The sequence below is a fragment of the Schistocerca cancellata genome, chromosome 7, assembly GCF_023864275.1.
Source record: "Schistocerca cancellata isolate TAMUIC-IGC-003103 chromosome 7, iqSchCanc2.1, whole genome shotgun sequence".
Lineage (NCBI taxonomy): Eukaryota > Metazoa > Arthropoda > Insecta > Orthoptera > Acrididae > Schistocerca > Schistocerca cancellata.
The window spans coordinates 589,392,659-589,418,494 of NC_064632.1; the positions used below are offsets into that span (position 1 = coordinate 589,392,659).

Below are 25,836 nucleotides of genomic sequence, written 5' to 3' on the forward strand. Positions count from 1 at the left end.
TCCTCTGATACTCAGGTTCCACAGCTTGTCAAGTAATATGGTGATGTTCCTCTGATACACAGGTTCCACAGCTTGTCAAGTAATATGGTGATGTTGACACACTCAAAAGCTTTTTCTAGATCAAGGAACACTCCAGTTACATACTCCTTGTTCTCTTTACGAATGGCCTTTGCGAAAAATGGTTATACGAAAAACGAGATTAACCGAGCACTTCACCCAAATAGAAAAATGCCTAAAAATAGGAGATAGCAACAACCATCAGCTGGAAAAGTATTTCTTCCGTTCATCCATAATATCACGGATCGCATTGGAAAAGTACTAGCCAAGTTTCAGGTAGAGACCATTTTTAGACCTACTAAGAAAATTAGTGAATGCCTAAGATCAACAAAAGATGCTCGTCACCCCCTAGCCACCCCAGGGGTATATAAAATTCCGTGTAGTTGTGGCAGGGTTTACATAGGAACTACAAAAAGAATCATCAATACACGGTTGACGGAGCACAAAAGAAACTGTTGCTTGGGACATATCGACAAATCGGCAGTAGCAGAACATGTTTTTATGGATGGAGATCACGAAATAAAACTTGGTGAAACAAGCGTGCTAGCGAGGACGTCGCACTATTATACACGTATGTATAGAGAGGCAATTGAAATCCACAAACATCAATACAATTTTAATCGTAAAGAAGAAGGATTAAAATTGGATAAGATATGGCGATCGACGTTGCATCAATCACGTGACAATCAATTGCCTGCAATCGAGAGAACAGACGATAGCCAGAGATAGCTGCACATCGACGCCACGTGACGTGTGGTGGCGCCCCCTACGATCTCTATATAAGCGGCGGCCCCAGCTCCTAGCAGCCAGTCGTCGACCCACCTTGGAAGATGTTCTCCGTAGTTGAGAACGAAACGTCAGGGAGAAGAAGTTCTACAGATCGACCACGGCAACTTAGCCCGGAAGAGTTTACTGATAAAGCTAAACCCGTGTTAGTAGAGTTTATTAACATTGTGGCTACATATTTATTTTTAGTTTCTAGCAGAAGATCTTTATAGTAATCCTGATAGTTCTTAAATTCTACCTTTAGTCTATTATTATTGTTATTATTTATCACTGCATACCGGAAAATTCTAAGTTTCTCTCTTGCTGTTTTTACTTCATGATTTATCCAGTTATTTTTTTGTATCTTTTTGCAGTCATTTACTGTAAAGGTCATTCCTGGACATGAGACATTGAAGCAATAATAAAAATCTGATGAAAATTCACTGAAAGTAATGCTGTTTTTTTTTTCACCCCATTGTAAGCTTTTTAGCAAACTGTTGAAATCTTTAACACTGTCATCATTGGTCATTCTTTTTGTCACATATTGTTTCTCTTTTCTATTGACATGAAGATTTTCAGCTTCTGTCAATACCTGTACTGCGTGGTGGTCAGAAATGGCAAGCTTCAGAACTGATGCACTGCATGTAAAGTGGGACATGTTAGTTATAATATTGTCAATGCATAATTTTACACTATTGACCTCTCTAGTGGGCTCGTTTATCAGAAATGTTAAGTTAAATTGAGCTAATAGCATTAGTTTTTTTTAGATACAGAGTCATTGGACAGCAAGTCAATGTTTATACCCCAGTTAGTAATATGTTAACCCAGCCATTTTTATTGCAGTGTTTACTGTCAATGTCAACAAGCAGGTCATTAAAAACATCAAAGAAACTATCTAGGCTACCAGATGGAGGCCTATAAATAATTAAGATCTCTTTCCCCCCACTTATAATTAATTGCTGCTAGTTCTATTACACCCTCAATGCTGAAAGCACTTACATCTATTACACTATAATTACTACCACTGGCTGCAAAGATAGCTACCCCACCACCACGTTTCTCTTTTCTACTGAAGACAGAGCAAAAGTTCATGGAAAGTGGCTTACATACACTAATTAGCTCATCTGTGTACCAGTGTTCACTTATAACTAAAACATCAGGGTTATCAATTGCTGCAATGGTATCCAACTCGTTGTGCTTATTGCCAAGACTTTGAAAGTTCTGCTGAATTAATTTGAAAGTGAGTTTGATTTGTTGAACGCTTGATGGACGTGTCACCAATTATACATTTATCCCTAAAAAAGAAATATCAGTTGACAGAGTGGGTTTGGTATTTTTCACTATCCATTTATTCAAGTTGGTCTGTTTCCATGTACTGGGAGCCTGGGAAGAATCAGCTTTACCTGGTGTTTTCAGCAGCCATTTGTCCAATGTCGTCCGTCTATACTCATTCCTGCAGTCTTCTTGTGTTGTGGAGCACTCATTCTTCGAATGTGTGTGTTTTGAGTATACGTTGTTCCTAGCATTTACGACGATTTCACAAATAATGGACGCTAAGTGACTTTTTCCGCGCCGATTGAGGTGAAGGCCGTGAGTGGTGTAAAGATCTCTACTAAAATGTTGCACGTTGACCATTTGTACATTTGCGTAACGGTTGCAAATTTCTGCATATTGACTGTTTGTATATGCTACTGCTCTGTTTACACACGAGAATTGAGGCAAGTCATACCTGTGTGGAATATCGAGAACAATGACGTTTGAGTCATTTAGATGGTTTAGGGCAGATTTTAGGGCATTATTGTGTGTATGACTGTGACTGGTGGATTGCAGAGATTATAGACACCAATTATGAGTTAAACGAAATTGTAGTGAACTTTATACTACCACATGGACCAGCTGCTGGATATAAGTTTCCAACTGAAGGACAGCAACAACACCATCAGCGCTCATTTTCTGTTCACAATGTTTTGAAGGTTTTAAGTACTACAGTTCCTATTGGTTCAACAGGAAGACATGACTCTATATCAAAGGAAGATACTGAAGCAATGGAACACATTATTAGTTCATTGACTGGCTAATTTCAGTACACAACAGAGTGCACAGAAGTTGTATAAATTGAAACGTTTAAGTCTTTGGACCTTTCACATACATTTTGGAACCATTTAAAATGCTTGAAAAATGAGTCTCTTACTCATCTTGCAAAACTAAAATTATGTTAAATAAGGCTAGGTTTTGATTTTTATGAGCCTGTTATATGATAATGTGGTAATAAAACAGGTTTTATGTATGGCAAAAATTTCAATTGTTTATAAAACCCGTTCAACCTAAAAGTAGAAACTCTCCTTTTCAGGGAATCTGGAACTGTATGGTACTAACCAACAGAAAAAAAAAAAAAAAATCAAAATTTTATGGATTGGCATTTTGGAAAAAAAAATCCATAAATTATAAAAAAAAGTTCAGAACACTATAGCAAAAGAACTTTGACAGATAAATCCAAATGGAGGATTTCTTTGTAATCATAAAGTAATTATTTTTCAAATAAAAAAACCAACAAAATATCTAGAACTGTTCCAGAGATAGGGCACTTTAAAAAATTTTCGAAAATTTGGATCTTTAAAATGGTATGTGCAGTCTCATCTTTGGAGGGCTGTATCTCGGAGCAGAAATTTTTTTGAAGAAAACAAAAAAATGTGTGTTCCTTACTAAGTCCTTCATTTTAACATATGCTAAATTCAATAACATCCAAGACTATGAAGGTAAGATTTTTCCCAGCCTGCCTGAATTGATATGGGCTATGCCTGTCAATGTTCATGGTCTACAACATCACTCACTAAACTGTATTTAGAAGGACGATGAGGCAAATCATTGGTCTTGTTTAACATGGAGGACAGAGAAGACATTGCACAATGGAGAATATGATGAGATGGTTAGGCATTCAATAGTGAAAATCTTGAGAAGCCTATAGATCCATCGAGGAGGGAAAAAGGGTTACGAGACCATGATTATTTAAGCTGAAAAGTTGGAAATGGCCCTAAACTAGCTACACATCAGAAAAAATGGAAGGAGGAGGCTGTAGACCAACAGAGTTGGATGAAACTTGTTAAGATAGCACATGATCTTTTTAGCATTACATTGCTATATTCCTAATAGTTGCACAGATAGAGAGGAAAGTGTCTTAAACTTCATAATTCCAGAAGTTGTGGTACCTTTCTGGAATTCAGTGGTAATTGTTACTTTTTGTTACAAGTTTATCCTTTTACTACAATAGTTCCTCGTGACTTTGTGTACTTGTTCACCAATAATTATTTTCAGTGTAAATCTACATCAAGCAGGTTGCTCTATGCAACCTGTTGTCTGGTTTCTGAAAATATTAACAGATCGTTTCTAGGAGATCCATTCTAATACGCAAAGGGCACACTTCAGTATACATTTTCAATGTGAAACATGATTTCTGCTGCCTCTTCTCATAAAGGCGCTACTTGATAATATAGAATGAGAGAAGGTGTGCTGCTTGTGGCTGAGCAATTTATAATGGTGTACTGGTTAATGTTCACCATGAATTACATATCTATAATGATGGCATTAAGCATAAATTTTTAATTAACAAATACTTCACCTACTGCCATATACTCACAGCTATCTGTCTGGAGACCTGCCAGTCCTTAGTTTGATCACTCAGGTCTGCAGCTGTCATCAGCAAAAATAACAGCAGTTTCCGATGTCGGTCATTTGATTTGTCAAACCCATTGGACACCATTACTCTTTGCTCCTTCAATACTCTCAAGTGATGAGCCAAATCTGTGGCTGAAATAAAGAACATGTAATAAGAAGTTGAGTTTGTGGTGCTAATTCCAAACTTTGGATTAATATACACTAAGTGGCCAAATGTCTCATGGGAAAGCACTGGAAAAAAGTCAGTCATCAGCTACTGGAGCATATAAAGTGCACTTATCACCATACAGTCCTGGCAGAAATGGTTCCCTGTCACTACATTGAAATCACCGGCAATCTGACCCACAGCAGGTTCCTACCACGTGTAGAAGTGTGAAACTGGAATTTCCATATACACTCCTGGAAATGGAAAAAAGAACACATTGACACCGGTGTGTCAGACCCACCATACTTGCTCCGGACACTGCGAGAGGGCTGTACAAGCAATGATCACACGCACGGCACAGCGGACACACCAGGAACCGCGGTGTTGGCCGTCGAATGGCGCTAGCTGCGCAGCATTTGTGCACCGCCGCCGTCAGTGTCGGCCAGTTTGCCGTGGCATACGGAGCTCCATCACAGTCTTTACCACTGGTAGCATGCCGCGAAAGCGTGGACGTGAACCGTATGTGCAGTTGACGGACTTTGAGCGAGGGCGTATAGTGGGCATGCGGGAGGCCGGGTGGAGGTACCGCCGAATTGCTCAACACGTGGGGCGTGAGGTCTCCACAGTACATCGATGTTGTCACCAGTGGTCGGCGGCAGGTGCACGTGCCCGTCGACCTGGGACCGGACCGCAGCGACGCACGGATGCACGCCAAGACCGTAGGATCCTACGCAGTGCCGTAGGGGACCGCACCGCCACTTCCCAGCAAATTAGGGACACTGTTGCTCCTGGGGTATCGGCGAGGACCATTCGCAACCGTCTCCATGAAGCTGGGCTACGGTCCCGCACACCGTTAGGCCGTCTTCCGCTCACGCCCCAACATCGTGCAGCCCGCCTCCAGTGGTGTCGCGACAGGCGTGAATGGAGGGACGAATGGAGACATGTCGTCTTCAGCGATGAGAGTCGCTTCTGCCTTGGTGCCAATGATGGTCGTATGCATGTTTGGCGCCGTGCAGGTGAGCGCCACAATCAGGACTGCATACGACCGAGGCACACAGGGCCAACACCTGGCATCATGGTGTGGGGAACGATCTCCTACACTGGCCGTACACCACTGGTGATCGTCAAGGGGACACTGAATAGTGCACGGTACATCCAAACCGTCATCGAACCCATCGTTCTACCATTCCTAGACCGGCAAGGGAACTTGCTGTTCCAACAGGACAATGCACGTCCGCATGTATCCCGTGCCACCCAACGTGCTCTAGAAGGTGTAAGTCAACTACCCTGGCCAGCAAGATCTCCGGATCTGTTCCCCATTGAGCATGTTCTGGACTGGATGAAGCGTCGTCTCACGCGGTCTGCACGTCCAGCACGAACGCTGGTCCAACTGAGGCGCCAGGTGGAAATGGCATGGCAAGCCGTTCCACAGGACTACATCCAGCATCTCTACGATCGTCTCCATGGGAGAATAGCAGCCTGCATTGTTGCGAAAGGTGGATATACACTGTACTAGTGCCGACATTGTGCATGCTCTGTTGCCTGTGTCTATGTGCCTGTGGTTCTGTCAGTGTGATCATGTGATGTATCTGACCCCAGGAATGTGTCAATAAAGTTTCCCCTTCCTGGGACAATGAATTCACGGTGTTCTTATTTCAATTTCCAGGAGTGTATATGGTGCTAGCAGTCAGTGTAGGGCCTGTGAGACCGTGTCTCCAGCACCATCTGCTTCCTGTAATGGCTGATGATGAATGTCAACACACAGTAACCCAAGTTCTGCCTATCAGTGTCTGTTTCAAACCCGTAATATGTTGAGTTTTGTGCCTGTGAAACACATTTTGCGGAGCATTGGTTTCCTGTTATCATTTGAAGAAAACTGTTGCAGAATCGCATCAAATGTGTGTTGAAGCTTTCGGCAAACATGCTCTTGGGAAAACACAGTATTTCGAGTGGTTCAAAAATTGAAAAGTGGTGATTTTGACAAAAGTAACGATGAGGACAGGAAACCACCAAAAAAGTTCGAAGACAGCGAATTGCAGGCCATATTGGACGTGGGTGATACTCAAACTCAACAGGAACTTGCAGAACAATTGAATGTGACACAGAAAGCCATTTCTCTTTGGTTGAAAGCTATGGGAAAGGTGCAGAAAGTGGGAAAATGGGTTCTGTATCAACTGAATGAAAGACAGCAAGCAAATCGAAAGATCACTTGTGAAATGCTGCTCGACTGGTGCAAAAGAAAGTCATTTCTCCATTGAACAGTGACAGGTGATGGAAAATGGATATATTTTGAGAATCCTAAGTATGGTAAATCATGGGTGAATCCAGGCAAACCATGACATCCACTGCAAGACCAAATCACTTTGTAAAGAAGAGAATGCTCTGTGTTTGGTCAGATCAGAAGGGTGTCATCTATAATGAGCTGCTAAAACCTGGTGGAACCGTTATCACTGATCGCTACCAACAGCAAATGATCAATTTAAATTGAACATTACGTGAAAAGGAGGTGAAAGGAGAAAATATAAAAATGCAGTAAACGAAGCAGGCAAAAAGGAATACAAACGTCTCAAAAATGAGATCGACACGAAGTGCAAAATGGCTAAGCAGGGATGGCTAGAGGACAAATGTAAGGATGTAGAGGCTTATCTCACTAGGGGTCAGATAGATACTGCCTACAGGAAAATTAAAGAGACCTTTGGAGAAAAGAGAACCACTTGTATGAATATCAAGAGCTCAGATGGAAACCCAGTTCTAAACAAAGAAGGGAAAGCAGAAAGGTGGAACGAGTATATAGAGGCTCTATACAAGGGCAATGTACTTGAGGACAATATTTTGGAAATGGAAGAGGAGGTAGATGAAGATGAAATGGGAGATATGATACTGTGTGATGAGTTCAACAGAGCACTGAAAGACCTGAGTTGAAACAAGGCCCCGGAAGTAGACAACATTCCATTGGAACTACTGACGGCCTTGGGAGAGCCAGTACTGACAAAACTCTACCATCTGGTGAGCAAGATGTATGAGACAGGCGAAATACCCTCAGATTTCAAGAAGAATATAATAATTCCAATCCCAAAGAAAGCAGGTGTTGACAGATGTGAAAATTACCAAACTCTCAGTTTAATAAGTCACGGCTGCAAAATACTAACGAGAATTCTTTACAGACGAATGGAAAAACTAGTAGAAGCCGACCTCGGGGAAGATCAGTTTGGATTCCGTAGAAATATCGGAACACGTGAGGCAATACTGACCCTACGACTTATCTTAGAAGCTAGATTAAGGAACGGCAAACCTATGTTTCTAGCATTTGTAGAGTTAGAGAAAGCTTTTGACAATGTTGACTGGAATACGCTCTTTCAAATTCTGAAGGTGGCAGGGGTAAAATACAGGGAGCGAAAGGCCATTCACAACTGGTACAGAAACCAGATGGCAGTTATAAGTCAATGGACACGAAAGGGAAGCTGTGGTTGGGAAGGGAGTGAGACAGGGTAGTAGCCTCTCTCCAATGCTATTCAATCTGTATATTGAGCAAGCAGTGAAAGAAACAAAAGAAAAATTCGGAGTAGGTATTAAAATCGATGGAGAAGAAATAAAAACTTTGAGGTTCGCCGATGACATTGTAATTCTGTCAGAGACAGCAAAGGAATTCGAAGAGCAGTTGAACGGAATGGATAGTGTCTTGAAAGGAGGATATAAGATGAACATCAACAAAAGCAAAACGAGGATAATGGAATGTAGTCAAATTAAGTCGGGTGGTGCTGAGGGAATTAGATTAGGAAATGAGACACTTAAAGTAGTAAAGGAGTTTTGCTATTTAGGGAGTAAAATAACCGATGATGGTCGAAGTAGAGAGGATATAAAATGTAGACTGGCAATAGCAAGGAAAGTGTTTCTGAAGAAGAGAAATTTGTTAACATCGAGTATAGATTTAAGTGTCAGGAAGTCGTTTCTGAAAGTATTTGTATGGAGTGTAGCCATGTACGGAAGTGAAACATGGACGATAAATAGTTTGGACAAGAAGAGAATAGAAGTTTTCGAAATGCGGTGCTACAGAAGAATGCTGAAGATTAGATGGGTAGATCACATAATTAATGAGGCAGTATTGAATAGGATTGGGGAGAAGAGAAGTTTGTGGCACAACTTGACTAGAAGAAGGGATCGCTTGGTAGGCATCAAGGGATCACCAATTTAGTATTGGAGGCAGCTTGGAGGGTAAAAATTGTAGAGGGAGACCAAGAGATGAATACACTAAACAGATTCAGAAGGATGTAGGTTGCAGTAGGTACTGGGAGATGATGAAGCTTGCACAGGATAGAGTAGCATGGAGAGCTGCATCAAACCAGTCTCAGGACTGAAGACCAGAACAACAACAACAACAACAACGTGAAAAAGACCAGAATATGGAAAAAAGGCAACACAAAGTCATATTGCTCCATGATACTGCCCCATCACCCACAGCAAAATGGATCAGGGTAACAATGAGGCATTCATTCACTTGGTAAACACTAGGGCATGTGGCTTATTCTCCAGATTTGGTTCCATCTGATTATCATCTATTTGCATCACTGGGACACGCTCTCACTGAACAACACTTCAATTCATATGAAAATGTATGAATATAGCTCACTGATTGGTTCACTTAAAAAGAAGAAATGTTTTTTGGTGTGGCATCCATATCCTGCCAGAGAGGCAAGAGAAATGTATAAAAATCGATTAAGATTATTTTGAATAAAATATTGTTCATCAGTTTCAAACAACAGACGTGTAATTGTTGCAACTGAATTCTGGGTTCATACTTCTACTCCTGGTACATCACCTCATATAGCCACGTGGAGGCAATGTGACATCATCCCTTTATGAGACACTAGGGCTCATCCTGTGTCTCTGCAATAGTGAAGGTCCATATTAGAGATTTTGGTTCGGCAACCTGAGTTCTTATGTAATCACAGATATGTTACGATCCATGCGTCTTGCAGAAATTACAATCCCGCATTCAAAGCTGGTTAACTTCTGATGTGCCATGTGCCGCCATGTTCACAATACAAGTGTCTGCAACAGACTGATCAGGTATTGCACCTGCAATCACACTATATTCCGCATCTGCCTGCAATATTCAGGCGTCACAAATGACACATCTTTAAATGGTATAATTCTCCTTTGACTTTTGGTCCTTACAATCTAGGTGTGCATTATCCAGTTTGTGGATTTCCGCACACAGTTCGGCAATTTTTGAAAAAAGTAAAAAATGAAACATGAAGTCTTCTGTTATAATCATGTCAAATACTTTTGCACAGAATACATTATCATACACGTAACTCACATTTGACTGTGAAGACTGAGGCTCTGAAACATGTTTATCTGTTATTAGAGTACAGAGGACAATATTTATTTGACTACACCAATATTTTGACTGCAGAAAATGAGAATCCTTGTCAGACAAAACTGAATGAAAACCACAAACAAAAAGCAGTTGGATGATTATTTCCCAAAAGATAGAAATTAGTACAAAATACAGTGTGTTATAAGTGTAGCTTTGTAAATAAACTGCCAGTTTCTGCTGAGTTACGTGTAAGTAATGCAGTGGGCTTTCAAATGTGACATGTAGCATATTTCGTAAATTTGGCAAATAGTTTTCATTAAAAACATGTTTGTTGGAGAAACCATTTTTTTGGTTATACATTCAGTCTCATCTCTGGACTAACATGGATATTTAGGAGTTTCAGAAGGCAGTGAATTAGAGACACACAGACTAGACCACTATCCACCATTACAGTGTAATTCTGAGAGTCAAATGGGCTCATAAAACATGAAAGCAGCTGCTTGATTAGGTTTCGCAAGGGGGTGCTCACATGCTGCATAGCATGACAAATGTGATTTCCATTGCTACATAATTAATTATACCCTCTCCTTTCCACATCACTTGAAAATGGTTGTTGTCCCTCCAGCACATTTTATTTTCCTGCAAGTGCAAGCCCGCTCGTACCCGCGCACCTCCTGCCTCTGTCCCCTTACAGCTCTCCAGTCGCTGCTCCTCCATTCTTTTCTGTGCCTATTCTATCCCTTCCTTAGCTGATTTCATATCTTCCAAATCTTCCTGTCCTCCCCTTATTTACTTTGAATTAGATTTTATTTCATTTTCTTTTCCTTCTGCTCCTTCTTCTTTTTCCGATTTTCTCCTCCTCCTCCTCTTCCTTGCACTATGCACACATCCATCGTTTTTCCCTTTCCTGTGCTTCCTGCAATCACTCTCCTCAGCCCAGATGATTGCTCATGATAGCTGTACTAGACATCAGTGGTGTTTGTGAGGATACAGGTACTCCTGCAAACAAGGATGGAATTTGAAAGAAGAAGGAAGCACAAATTTGTGTTCTTGTAACCTGTTCTCTCAAGTAGAAAGATGTGGAAAGATGGTACAGGTATTGAAAGAAAGTGTAAGAGAATATGATAATAAAAAAGGGTGGCATTCAAACAAAAGATTGAATAATAACAATAATTTAACAGATAAAACAGTGTGTCCATGTGCACTGGAGGTTGAGGGGGCAGGGGGAGGAGGCATTCAGTGCTTTACACACCACAAGCATCACAGAGTGGGGGTGGGGGGGTGTTCGTCTTGCTTGCCGTAGCAGGAAGCCGTGTGTGATGTGTAAGGGAAATAGTGCTCAGTTCAGAGGCGGGTCAGGGCCATTTCACGCTGCCAGAGCGACTGGCGCGAGGAATGCCGTGGCAGTATAGATGGCTCCACCAACTGCAGCTTACTGTCACTGCCAGCCATTCTTCTTCCCACAACAGCATTTTTCTCTGACTCACCGACAAAATGACATCCAGCAGGAGAATAGCACAACTGTGTTCCCTGCAGGCCCCCTAGGCAGCTCAGCTAGGTTGGGGAACGCCACTTAACAGCATAGGGAGTCCATTTATTTGGAGCCATCAGTGTACACAATTTTAAAACTGTGATGCATATCTAAAGTCTTAAACTGAGATTGAAATATAATATCTGGTGTGAAAACTTTCTTATAATTCGTCAAGTCTTAAATAATACTGGGCCTCTGTAGGAGTGAAGGTGGAGACCTGCTCCAGCCTTTACATAAAACTTTCAACCAGCCACACCCATCTCCAAAAGGTGATAATTTGCCCAAATCCTATAGCACCTCATTGCTCATTGGCAATTATGGGAAAGCCTTTCTATTGGAGGCCTAGCATGGTATGGTATACTGGCATGTAGGGCATGGACAGTGTTTTATATTCCTGTCGCATCATGAGGAGTCACTGCCTGATGTGAAATGGTGGCTTAGCATTCTCGGCACAGAGGCTCAATATGGGGTCAGTTTAAAAGGCCCCAGTGTAATGTCTAAGCTCTTGCCCCAGTGGAAAGCCTACGTCCTTCATGTCACACCATGTCTAACATCTGTAAATGAGAGGGTCTTGCAGATCCATACATTGTGCACCAATAATCGAGCCGAGACCACATGAAGGCTCTGTAAAATGGTACATAATCTAAAACTCTGTTAACCATTTATTGCATTGTTGGATCCTGATGTCACTGCTAGTTTTATTAAGGATGCAGATTAAAACTTCCCAGATTCAACAGTGATGATGTGGAGGATTTCCTTTGATACCAAAATTTTATCCAAATGACTATTGCTTATCACTCTAAATTTCTTCTCACGGCGGTGTTTCAAACAAACTGTGCTTATGAAAAACTGCATATTCTAAAAAAGCTGAAGAATCACATTACTAAAGCAATTCATATACGAACTGTATATGTGTTCCAAAAAGGTTGCTTAGCACATGGTGCTGCACATGCATACATACTATAAAGAAAAGGTACTAGTTCAGCATATGGACTAGTTCAACTGTGTGTTACATTACATACCTCGGTATCTTTTTAAAAACTGAACACAATTTATATATTTGAATTTGATGTAAATGATATTACTATACATTAAAGGATAACGAGAATATGTCACTGTGCTTCATTGAAGTGAATAATTAATGATATAAAAATATTAGTTATTAGGATGGTGCTTAAGTTCATAGTGTTTTTCCACAAGATTAATAAACCCAACAGATACACATCAACAGAGACTTTAGTCATCAATAATATATTCTCCTTCACTATTTACAACAGTCTGCCAATGCTGGGATAACTCTGATTCCTCAAGTGTAAAAACAATGTGATTTTCAGGTGAAGAACTCGTCAAGCCATGTTTGGAGCACATTTTCGTCCAGAAAGGAAGTCCATTGAAGGTTGTTCAGTAGAGAGAGTAAAATATGAACATCTGAGAGCACAAGATCAGGTGAATGAGGTGAGTGCAGAATGTCTTCCCCGCCCAACTCCTGTATAATGTCTTCTGTCAGCCTGGCAGAATGTGTGCGGGCATTATTGGGGAGCAGCATTACTTAACGCAGTCTTCCTGGTCATTCTTCTTGGACTGCGTCTGCAAGATGTCTCAGTTGTTGACAATAAATGTCAGCAGTGATGGTTACGACTCAGAGAAGCAATTTGTGGTATACCACACACTGTTGCTGTTCCATCAGATGCGTAACATTATCTTTTGCAGATGTGTGCAAGTCTTTGTATGGGGAGTTGCTGCTTTGCCTGGACTCAATCATCCCTTTCTTTTCCTTAAGTTTGCAGACAGACACCATTTCTTGTCACCAGTAATGATACAGGATAAGAATGTTCGGTGTTGCTCATGAACCATTTGATGACAAGCAACCAGTGGTGCAGATATGGCCACCCGCTCATTTTTGTGATTTTAGTTTAGAGTACACGGTACCCATACACCCGATTTGTGAATCTTCCCCCTGCATACAAATGTCACGCAATGGTGGAATGAACATAGTTTATTACAGTTGCCAGTTATCAAGCACAGTATCATTCTGCATTAATGTGTTCAAATATCTTCATCCAACCCCAAAGGTCTTCCTGGATGTGAAGAGTCACTGATGTCAAACTGATGCTCCTTAAAACGAGAAAACCATTTTCTTGCCATGCTGTGTCCAATGGAATTATTCCCATACATGGCACAAATGTTTCTGGTTGCCTCCATTGCTGCCACACCTCTACTGAACTCAAACAGAAGAATATGTTGGAAATGTTCCAATTACTCCATTTCTACTCAATTTTCTAGTACCCACAGCTCCACTCACTATCTCCAGATAAAAAATGACAATATGTAAACTTAAACAGCACCAGTAACCTACAAATACAAAATGACAATTAATAAATAAACCCACAGAAATTACAATAGCAACAAGCAAAGAAAAAATGCTATGAACTTATGCACCAACCTAATACATTGAAAATAAAGACCACAAACATACTGACAGAGTTTCAAAACATTTAGTTATTTCTCCTACACCACATTAACCTCTGCCTTTGAAAATTGACATTAACTGTGACTTCTGAGAATTTAAACTCATCCTATTGTATGTTTGCTAAAGGCTAATAGGACTCTTTTTTGCGTATCTTGAAACTTTTACTTTCTTTCCAATTTCAACTTTCTCTTTTTTAAAGCAGGTGATATAAATACACATGATGTCTTCTTATATGTCTTACCTAATATTATGTCCCGTATAATGTCCAAACACGTAGTGTATTCATTCCTGTCAAGGCCATCTAGTATGTTACAGTCATCTGTATTTAGTATGCACAGAGTCTGTGCCAGATGGTGTCTCTAAACAAAAGGTAGCAGGGAGACAAAATTAATGAAAATAATAAAACTAAATCACCAAATGAGTACTTTAATGAAAAAGGTAATAGTTTTCAATTTAGCATCACTGTGACATACACTATATGGTAAGTCCAGTGGATGAAACTCTTAATTCTCACCTCCATAACAGATCCTTCAGAACTGTACAGACTTGCTAAGACTGTTCCAGATTCTGTCTGGAAGGAATTGTTTGTTCCGCGATGGTCCAAATCGTGACACAAGCATGATACAATGAATGCTAGTCCTTCCAGTGCCCTAAATGTTGAGGAAATGAAATAATTACACATGTAATGACAAAGTCTAAGATTCTTCACTATTTCAGGAAATCATACAAATATAAGAACTTACGTTATATATGATTTATTTATTAGGTCAAGATTTTTAACCAAAAGGAAGGCAAAATGGGCCACAGAGAATGCATGCATCCAGTTGTGATATGGTGTGTCCCGATATCCTTTCTTCACGAGGAGAATAAATCTGAAGCACAAGAAAAGAAAAATTACATAAAAACAACAGACTATTTTCATAATGGGAAACAGATGCATGGCTTTATATATCACCTCATAAGATACAATTCAGCTAGCGAGAAAAGTGACCAGACAAGATGCAGCAAGTATGATATAGAGCAGGGGTAGCCAACATTTTTCCTTACCCCTCCCCTTTTTGTATCTCTGTTATCAGCAAAATTTTCTAACTGTCCAGCAGTTCCACAGTAATTTCATAATATTGTTACTTTTATAAAATTTATAGAACAGGGCAACTGCAAGTAAAGGCATATAATAATAATTACTTACCAAATATTTTATGTCAGAATTTTATGACAATATTTTTAAAAAGTCCTACAACATACTATTCACCATGAATGGCCCTATAGTAGGCAGCAGGGACCACCACTGATTGAGAGGAACAAACAACAAAAGTACTTTGGCTCTAGTAGACTGACACAGCAATGTAAGTATGCCAGAACAGTTTATGTGCCAACATACAGCATGTTCAAATGCTGAAGGAATTTTGAGAAACATATTTGTATATTACTTAGCAGAGGTGAACTATGGTGGCAGTTTATGGCAGTGCTACTGACGGACTCCCATTGCACTTTTTCATTTGATTTGAAACAAAAAGATGGCATTTAAATTTATCAGTACATCACTTCATTGTCGGTCCAACAGCACACAATCAGCTGATTCTCACTACACTTTATAATAGGCCGTCAACTGTAGTGTCTCCGTTTTATTTTGTGTCTCCAAGATTCATATCAATATATTAATATTAAATAGATGATATAACCTATGATGTGTGTTCTTTTGTCTCCCTCTTTATGAAGACAGAGACAAAACCAGAGAAATTAGTTCATGTTTATCAGCAGAAAGGAACAGACACTTTTCCCACAAGCTCCGCTGTTAAATGATATTTGCCCTTACATGTGATGTACTTAAGAGTTAAATAACATGGTGTCATTACTTTGAATAATTTCATGAAGAAGTGTATAAGGAGTTGCATACTTGAAGCAAGAACTCTGCACTCTAACCTGAATAAATACTAACAAGGCAAATGAAATTCTACTTATGTGTCTTCTGTGTTTTATTAATCAAAACAGACCTTTATATTCCCAGAACACTATCCACAGAGGACCAAAGTAAAAATAAATATTTTGCAACATTCTGTTGCCCATGAAATAGGTGATGTAGTCTGCAATTTAAAAACTTTGATATATTATTCAAGATAAAGGCATAAATACCCAATTAAAAATAAAACAAACTACTGACTAGGAGGAGATGTTACAGAACCCAACAGATGACATTTTAGTGCACATCATGCAATTTTTTTCAACCCTATCTTTTCTTAACGTTTTCTCTATGTTTGAAAATGTACCACAACAAACAGCCCAGGAGTAAATAATCTGCTGCAGCACTGTAATATGAAAATATCGCAAGCAAAATCTGTTTTTATTAGTATCCATTAAAAACACATCCCACATGAAGGTAAACGTTCACAAATACTCCTAATCTACCACTGCCTGTTTGGAGGAAGAAGAAGAACAAGAAGAAGAAGAAGAAGAAGAAGAAGGGGGGGGGGGAGAGAGAGAGACAAAGAAAAGTAAAACACTATGGAAATATTGAGAACTACAGGCATAACAATATGTGTGAAATACAATGCCACATGAATACCCTAGAGAAGCCATTTCTACATTTGTATTACCATTATTTCTACTGTCCTTTCATCTTGTTATTCCTCATCACAAGAAAGAAAGCATAACAAGCAAATGGATTACGGAACATTCTGCAGTGGGAATGTAACTACAATTTTAATGAAAATGAAATGGAAGTGGGCAAGACTTGGTCTGGTTGGATGGTAGATGGACCAAGAACATTCTTTGTTGTATTCCAAGAGAAAACTGAGATGCTGAGCTCATGGAGGATGGGGATGTGACACCACATATCATACACGAGCAAAAGGTGGAAGGTAAAGGTGAAAACCATAACACAACAAATGAGTTGGTCTATATCCATCAGAGGATCTCAAATGTCTGATGATGATGACAATGATGAATACAATAAAATACTAGGAAAAATGGAGCTACGCAGAGACCTTATAACTAAAGCTTAAAAAGGTTCATGTTGTCACTCATATTTCCTGCTAAACTAGGTGAGTGAAGGAAACTGTGCCTGCAGGATACAATGGCTAAAAAGTATTATGTCCCATTTCTATGAATCCAGGTACAAAAGAAATAACTCCATATTTTATCACCTGATGAGAAAATAAAGGATGATCCACATAATCAAGTGCTCTTTATTTTTATAATCTTTTTAAGTAAAAATGAAATATTAACACAAAGTTTTCATTTAGCCCTGTGAACTCTTCAACTCAACTAATTAAATTAATTTTCTGTTGATGTTTTCCTCCAGATGAACTGAATGTATTTCAAAAAATTACACCTACTGAGAAGGTTTACAACTCCTTTTTATACATTTTCTTCTTAAAAGCTCATAGATGACACTGGCTAGTTCAATAAATTAGCTGATTTACCCCGTTCAACTCCCTTCAATCTTTCACCCAAAAGTAAGAGGCAAACAAGCAGATGCTGCACTATTAACGAAATAAGAGTTTAGTTGCTTAAATAGAATATTATGGCTCAAAATATACCATTCACATGTTATGAGAATGAAGACATAAATTAATGCATTCCGCTATCCTCCATCCACTGGGTGAAAGAGGCATGGTAATTAACTCTGATCCTGTTATCAAACAGCTAAAAAGCTAACTGCCATTGTGGTTAATTTTTAGTACTGTAACTTTTGCTACATTAATTAGTTATTTACAAAAGTAATAATTAGCACATTCTTTCTAACAATGAAAAGTTCTTCAAATTATTGTAGATTTTTTCCTCTTTCACACAGCCCTTTCATAAGAATAAAATACATTACTTTACAAATTAATTCCTATAGCTTGGAAACGACATGCTTCCAGACATGCCATTTCGTAACTACTTATTGACGACTCAATGCTCCTGCTGTTTTCAGTGAGTGGGCATCTACAGTTCTAAATTATTTACAAAATTACACTAGTCAGAAACACCATTATTATACCCGTGCAGTAGTTAGTGGCCAAATACCGGTACTAAATAATAAATATAGTATGTTGATAATTATTACTCTCAGACCATCTAAAAAAAACTGAATAAAACACAATTTTTGTGCCCTTCGTGTTTCACCTTTTCTTTGCAAGGCTTTTCAGTAATCTGGAATATGTAAATATTTTTGTTTGTACTATTTACTTTACTTTTAGGATGTTGTAAACATAGCTTATAAACAACATCCTCATTGTAAACTAAATAGTATAAACAAAAATATGTACATATTCCAGGGCACAGAAGATGCCTTGAAATGAATAAAGGTGAAATGTGCATGGCACAAAAATGGTGTTTTATTCAGTTGTGATTAGATGGTCCCAAAATAATGATTATCAGCATTCTGTAGCTGTATATGCAATTTAGGACAGCAGGACTACAAAAGTGAATATGTTACCAAATAATGATGTCACACAACAGTGCATAACACAAACAATGGAAAATCCAGGACGGAATAATGACAATGTTATAAAAAGAATAGACTGCTACTTGCCATACAGCGGAGATGCTGAGTTGCCAGCAGGTGTAACAAAACAACCGTCAAACCAAGCTTTTGGCCAAAGAGGCTTTCATTAGAACTAGACAACACAAGCATGCAAGCCTGCGCGCCCACACACACGCACACGCGCACACACACACACACACACACACACACACACACACACACACACACACATGGCCAAAATGGCTTTCATTAGAACTAGACACACACACACACACACACACACACACACACACAGGCGCACGCATGCATTCATTTATTCATTCATTCAAATGAAAATTCAAACGCAGCTCACACAGAAATAATCTCACTCATGTGTGTGTGAGTTGTGTTTGTGTGAGTGTATGGTTTGTTATCTAATTCTGATGATGGTCATTTTGGTCAAAAGCTTGTGCCTACCGGCGACTCAGCATCTCCAATATATGGTGAGAAGTAATTTACCGGCATATAATATTTATAAATATAATACAATAAAAAATAACAACTCAGATGAGAACATTTTTGACATTACGTATAATAATAAATAACACACAAAATGACAAAACAGAAGTCATCCACCTCAATATTTACTACCTTTTCAATAGCAAAGTGTTACAACTGTCATAAAAGAAAACTAGCAGTAACTGCTGCTACATACTTACAAATATCTTTCAAGAAGAATAGGAAGTAAATCCCCACTTAACGCATATGCCATTAACACAGAATTTCTTTTAAAAAATGTTGTCAATCCACATCAAATGTTATATTTCTTAATGATATACGAGTTCTTTCAAAAAATTCCAGAACTTTGTTCACAAAATTTTTCTATGCTTACTCCTTACTTATTGTGCACAGTCGCTTTTGAAATACTCCCCTCCACACTTGATACACTGCTCCCAACATCGCTTCCACTTCCGGAAGCAGTCTGGGTACGCCTCTTGCAGGATTGTGCAAAGCGCCGTCTGCGAATTTGTCTTCATCTCATCTATTGTTGCAAATCTTCATCATTTCAATGGGGTTTTCAACTTTGGAAATTAAAAAAAGTCCACAGTGGCAATGTCTGGAGAGTATGAAGGATGAGGCAGCACAAGTGATTTCGTTTTTTGTGCAATATACATGCAGGAACAGGGATGAATGTACAGGTGCGTTATTGTGATGCAAGAGCCATAAATTGTCTTGCTACATTTCAAGCCATTTCCTTCTCACATTTTCTCACAGGCTTCACAACACATCCCGGTAGTATCATTGATGAAGAGTTTGTCCCATTTTCTCGCCGGCGTCGCAACACTTCCCGCTAGTATCATTGATGAACAGTTTGTCCCTGTGGCACAAATTCATGACGAACCAATCCTTCAAAGTCAAAGAAAACTATCAGCATGACTTTGACATTTGACCTGACTTGATGAGGCTTTTTTTGTCTTGGAGAACCTTTCACAACCCATTGTGAAGATTGAATTTCGGTCTCAACATCATAACCATAGACCTATATCTCACTATCAGTTATGATTCTCTTAAGTAACATCTCATTCTCATTTGCATGATCGAAAAGCTCTTCACAGATTGTGAAGCAAAGGTCTTTTTCACCTTGACTCATGAGCTGTGGGATGAACATTGCAAACTTTATGAAAAATTGAAGGCGCTAAATATTTAATTCAGAAAGATGAAAATTCATATGTTGTGTCACTTTGATACAAAAATATTGACTATGTGACTCCATTACGCTACCTCTATTAGTTTTCAAGTAAACAAACTGCCTATTGGCTTCTGTCTCGGGTTCTTTGGACGACGTTTGTCTGATGATTTTACTGACATTTCGCCAGCACGAGTGAGTGGCATTGTCAAAGCTTCACCCTCCATTGCTGGTGGTGAACTGGAGCCGAGCTCACTGCCGTAGACTATATGTACCTGGCACGCCAACATCCAAGGGCTTCTCTGCGGTCATTTCCGGTACGTTTCTTCTCTTGCTACCTGCAATGGTGGTTCATGCAGCACGGAAAGCCAGGATCCATTTACCTTAAGGCTTTCTTCTTTCTTGTTGAAGCTATTCCCACGTTTTGTTTTTTTATCACCTCTCTGAACAAGTGGGTGTGATAGTGCTTCTCTACAACCAGAACTTCCATGTCGGAATGAAAAAATCCCTATTAATATCACATTAAGTATCATTTGTATTTGTTATAGAAAGTTCTAATTATAGCACTCGATTACAATGATGAAATAATACAGCTGTACTAAGTTTCAAGACTTTAGTATAAGTAACAATCATTGTATGGAATCTTAAAGAGACAGTTCAGAGGTCATTTTCTACTGTCAGTTCCATTCTACAAATTCCAGCCAGCAACGTTTAAATGCAATCGAGCTAAAGCTTTTTCAGTAACTAAAGCCAACTTAACTTAACTCATACAAAAGTTGAGAAGATTATAAATTGTTAAACAACAGAATTATTAATTAAACCATGATTGAGAAATGGGCCCATTTGTATGCTGCTACCTGTGCCTAGAGCAGTTGTTAGCAGATGTTCCTTTCAGTGGTCTGATGCACCCATATATAAATACAGCCCGAAAGGTAGTGGGAAGAAACACTTTTCATTGAGATACCAATTTGTTCGTGTCAGTCGAACGCCGGAATCCACTGTACCTCAGATGACGTCAGAACTGGGCACGTACCTAAAGAGTTTTTGGTAAAAGTAGGAAATGGACTCTTGAGGATTGCTTACATTTCATGGAAGTAACTGTTTGTGTACTGCCAGTAATGTTGACAAAACCACGTGGCAAGTGGTGAGATTATTTTCCACTTTTGTGGCTCGCAATTAACTTTTGTTGATTCCAAGTCAGGGCAGTACAGCTTTTTACTTGGAAATTCGCACAGAGGTTGCCTCTGAACTGTTAGTAGTGCTGTTTCCAATACGGATATTATTATTATCATTAGAGATATTACTACATATTGTGCATGTGAACTTTTACTGAATATCTCAATCAGTCAAAACTCTAAACTCTTATTTATAGTGAAAGTTTCCTGATCCTGCTGATTAAGTAGCAAGTAGGAACATTTTATTGCAGTGAGTACAATCAGTAGCAAGTAGGAACATTTTCTTTCAGTGAGTACAATCAGTAGTGTGGACATGCAGACTGGAAATTATGGCCAGTATGTTCACCATTGCTTTCTACCTGACCCAGAAAGGGTTTTCAGGCTCTTGTAAACAGCGCCGCCCCCCGTATGGTACATTGGGTGGGAAACTGAACAGTGAAAGTGATTGATACAACAAAGAGAACTCAGTAGGCACAAACAGGATACCATAGTAAAATATGCCAAAACTAGTGCGAGAATAGTGTTAAAATTTCCTCATGAGTGTGGAAGCTAAATTGTAAATGTCAGCTCCAGTAACCCCGAACATGACAGAAGGATAGAAGACGACGACACTACATTGAGGCTACTACCGACACTGAGGTTTGATGAAGATGGTGCATCATCAAGGAGCTGCATGGACTTGCAAGCTACCTGCAATCTACTGTGCATGCTCACTGCCCAGCCCTTCCCTCCCAGAGCTACTGGAGTAGGTGATAGCTGCTGCCATCCTCAGACCCACAGCTGTTGCTGCTTGCAATATGTTGGGGCACATCTCACCTCATGTGCTGGTACACCATATCAGTATCACTCATTGAGATCAAGCAATTACGTCAAGAATATCTGAAGTATTTGTTAATTGCATCTAACAGGCTATTAAAAATGGAATATAATAATAAGGATAATGTGTGCCAGTTAAGATGGAACCAGTCTTTGACGATGAAGTCTCAGAATTAGAGATTGAAATTAACTATGATGGTTCCAACAATGGAATAAATTCAAAATCTATACGTGATTTGTAGAAATTAGAAGTGGAGGTAAATTTCAATGTTACGGCACAATTCTGATGATGAGGTAACTGAAGTTCAGGTCAAAAAAGAAAAAGTAGAAATAATAAAGTTATCAGATAACGAAACTGATGTCAATATTTCTGAAATTCAGCCAAGTCAGGGAATGCAAGAAACTCCTTTAGAACCGGATGAAAGCCAAGCACTAAGGCAGAGGCACCAAACTGGATGCAATTACTGTTTTCTAAACTTGAATAACATCATAAAGAACTGAACACTAAGATGGAGTCCAATAGTAAACAGTTAAGTAGTGAGATTGAGTCTAGTAACAAAGAATTAAACAGGAAGATTAAATCTAGTATTGAAGAACTAAAGGATAATAGTAAAGAACTAAAGGATGAAATGACTTAAAAACTGGATATACATTATAAAATTGCTTGTAACTCCCAACATCTGCCAAGTCAAAGTAGGGCAACTGCTAACTAAATTGCATAGTTTTTCCAAACTGAAATTGGTGAAGTTCGGAAAGATTTCAAAGACGCAGATGATTTTATGGAAGGGAGGAGGTTGTCAGAAAGAATAGGCAACAAATCCAAACATTGCTCTAATCAATCTGAAGAAGTAACTACTAAAGTAAATGCTTGCCAAAAGGATATTAAGAAAGTAAAATCTGTTTGTGTTAACTCATATGAAGATGTAATGAAGATGTTGATAAAAAGTTTTCTGAAAAAGTGGAAACAGTGCAACTATAGGAATAAGAACTAAATACTAGTATTACTAACATAGAAAATAGAGTAACCTCTGGTAGCTCTTGCAACACTACTGTACAGCACGTTGCTTCGGTTGATGCCACTTTCATTGGATGTTGCCAATTTTTAGGTTTTGATCCAGACAAACAAATTCACCCATTAGAGTTCTGGAATGATTTTGAGGATGTTTTGCCAAATGCATTGTTAGAATGTGAAAAATTTTATTTCATAAGAAGCCATTTGTCAGGTGATGCTCTGCAATGGTCAGGTGACGAAATGGTTAGATGTAGACCTCTTTCTGAATTTAAAACTGCATTTCTTAATGAGTACTGGTCACATAACAAACAAAAAGTGTTTTGAGAGAGTTTTGGAGTGATAAAAAGTTTATTCTTGGTCGTGAATCAGTTAAAGAGTTTTCTAGAAGGTGGTTTTCACGGCTGTCACATCTGACAGAAAAGATGAAACTGGAAGTGATTATCATGAGACTAGAACGTAAGCTGCCTTGGCATTGGCAGAGAACAATCATTTCTGCACCAAGAGAGAATGTGGATAGGTTCATTGAGTATCTGGAGTGAGTGGAAAGAGTAGCTGCTGTTGAGTAGTAGATACAAAATAATAATAGGTCTTCTAACAATCATGTAAACAACCAAAATAATGACTGTGGGAACGTGAATGTCAGAAGTATGAAGGTTGAGAATACAAGATCTAAATACAGTGCTCAATGCCATTGTAGAGGAAGAAGAGACAGACAGTCACTGCTTTCGCAATAATTATTACGACAAAGGCAAAAATGTAAATAATGTACTGCTGAGACACGAAGAAGAGCACAATGCTACCCTACCTGATTTTGGATCGAATAATCACAATAGGCTAGTTGTCAGAAACTAAGCCCCATCCATGAGGAAACATACACTCCCCAGGTGGAAGCAGTAACACAGCCAGTAACAAAAACACAGACCACAATCAGTCAGTACACGCAAACTGATAGCTGAGATGATGAAATAGGAAGAGACAGTACCAGTGATGCGCTAAACTACTATTATTATATAGTTGGCAGCATCCTGGATACATTAGAAAAATGGGACAAGAAGGAAAAACAAAATGGTACAGATAATAGAGAGGAACAAATTAATGGGTTTGACTCAGATAAGGACAAAGATGAAGTAAAGGCTTATATCTTCAATAAAAATGTCAATCTGAAGGCTACAGTTTTGGTACAGGAAGCAGGGTCAGTTCTGCATGATTCTGAAGAGGAGGCATTGTTGGATGAAGGGGGTAGCAATAATAATGAGGTTAGAAACCTGTCAGCTGTATGACTTGACACAAACTGTAAAAGCAGAAGGCCTGTTATAGATAGCATGTGCACGGACGCAGTTGCTGATGTGCAGCAAATGAAAGTAGAGGAAGTCGTCAAGTGCTTTGATTTAAAATTAGTGGAAAGGTTGGCAAAGGCAGCTGAGAACGTAGAGATTGATCACCCCCATGAATCTGAGTGTAAATGTACTTGCAACTGAACAAAATTACTTTACCTGTAAACAGACTGAAAAGGATTTATTAGGAGACAATTATGAAAAACCTGTTTAGAATAGAATAACTCACCATATTGTATAAACTAACATATCAGGAGTAACAGAGTGCTGTCTTCTTGATAGTGGCAGCGATGCAAGTGCCTTTTCCCAAGCATTCTTTTATTCTATTCCTAACAAGAATGAGCTAACTGCATGAAAGTAAGTGATTTAAGATGCAACTGGAAGAGTTTCTACACCAGTACAGCACAAAGCTTTGATCCCAATTGATACAGGTAACATAATAATAGATTATCCTTGCTTAATCATGCTCGGTTTAAGTATTGAAATATTAACTGGCACAGGTCTTTTAACGAAATATCAGGGAAAGATTGACTTTGATCAGAGCCACTTAGTATTAACTTCACCTGATTCTCAAGTGATTACAGGGCCCTTCATTGCGAAGTATGTGGTAAGTAATAATGAAGCTTGGGAACTGCCTATTAGAGTAATGAGAAATAAGGGCTAGTTGCAGAAACATACTGAATTCCGGAATAACAAGCAAGGTACGTACAGTCAATAGATCAAATTTCTGATAAAAGAGCCTTGGACAGAAAAACAAGGCATGATGCAAAATCTTCTCCCACTGGTTTCAACATTGGTGAACTAGTGTTAGCCAAAACTAAAGAAAAATCTAAGAGAATTTCAGTGGAAACAAAGAATTTTATGCATGTTTATCAAGGGCCATTCAGGATAATACGTAACCTGATGTGAATGCATAACGCTTGAAATATCTGGAAAGTAAGAAAGAAACAGGTCTAAGAAACATTGTAGACATGGAGCCTTTCAAAATTCAGTGATTAAATTCTGTAGGTAGTCTCTCACTCTGGCAAATCCACAGTTTGGTAAACTGTGTGGTCCCAGCTGGATGACACTTTATTTCCCTCTCAAGTTTCATTCTCTTCTTCTGTACTTCCTTTAGTATGTAGGGAATATATGCCTTAATGTCGTACATATGCATTATGTTTGCAATGTCTTCCTACTAAGTAAGAATGGTCCCAAAAATGATGACTTACAAGAAAATACGAGAGGTACTTTGCAGTAGTAAATTCTAAATGTTAAAATAACAGTGGTAACTTTAGAGCACCAATGATAGAAAAATAATGGCTAAAGTAAATAAATAATTAACACAATCCACAAAATGGATTAGTGACAGTAAAATACAGATACTCTGCATTAATAGAAGTAATTGAAACTGAAATTCCTAAGT

The 25,836-nt window shown here is 38.9% G+C and overlaps 1 protein-coding gene across 1 annotated transcript in view; it reads right to left on the reverse strand.

The window, feature by feature from the left end:
* The window catches only part of LOC126092610 (cGMP-dependent 3',5'-cyclic phosphodiesterase-like), a 236,582-nt gene that overhangs the window by 52,586 nt on the left and 158,160 nt on the right, over nucleotides 1-25,836 (reverse strand). Inside the window, exons 9-12 of the mRNA XM_049908312.1 lie at nucleotides 14,704-14,832; nucleotides 14,475-14,610; nucleotides 14,202-14,319; nucleotides 4,457-4,626 (exon numbers count right to left, since the gene is read on the reverse strand). Coding sequence (XP_049764269.1) covers nucleotides 4,457-4,626; nucleotides 14,202-14,319; nucleotides 14,475-14,610; nucleotides 14,704-14,832 — 553 coding nt within the window. The remainder of the gene's footprint in view (nucleotides 1-4,456; nucleotides 4,627-14,201; nucleotides 14,320-14,474; nucleotides 14,611-14,703; nucleotides 14,833-25,836) is intronic.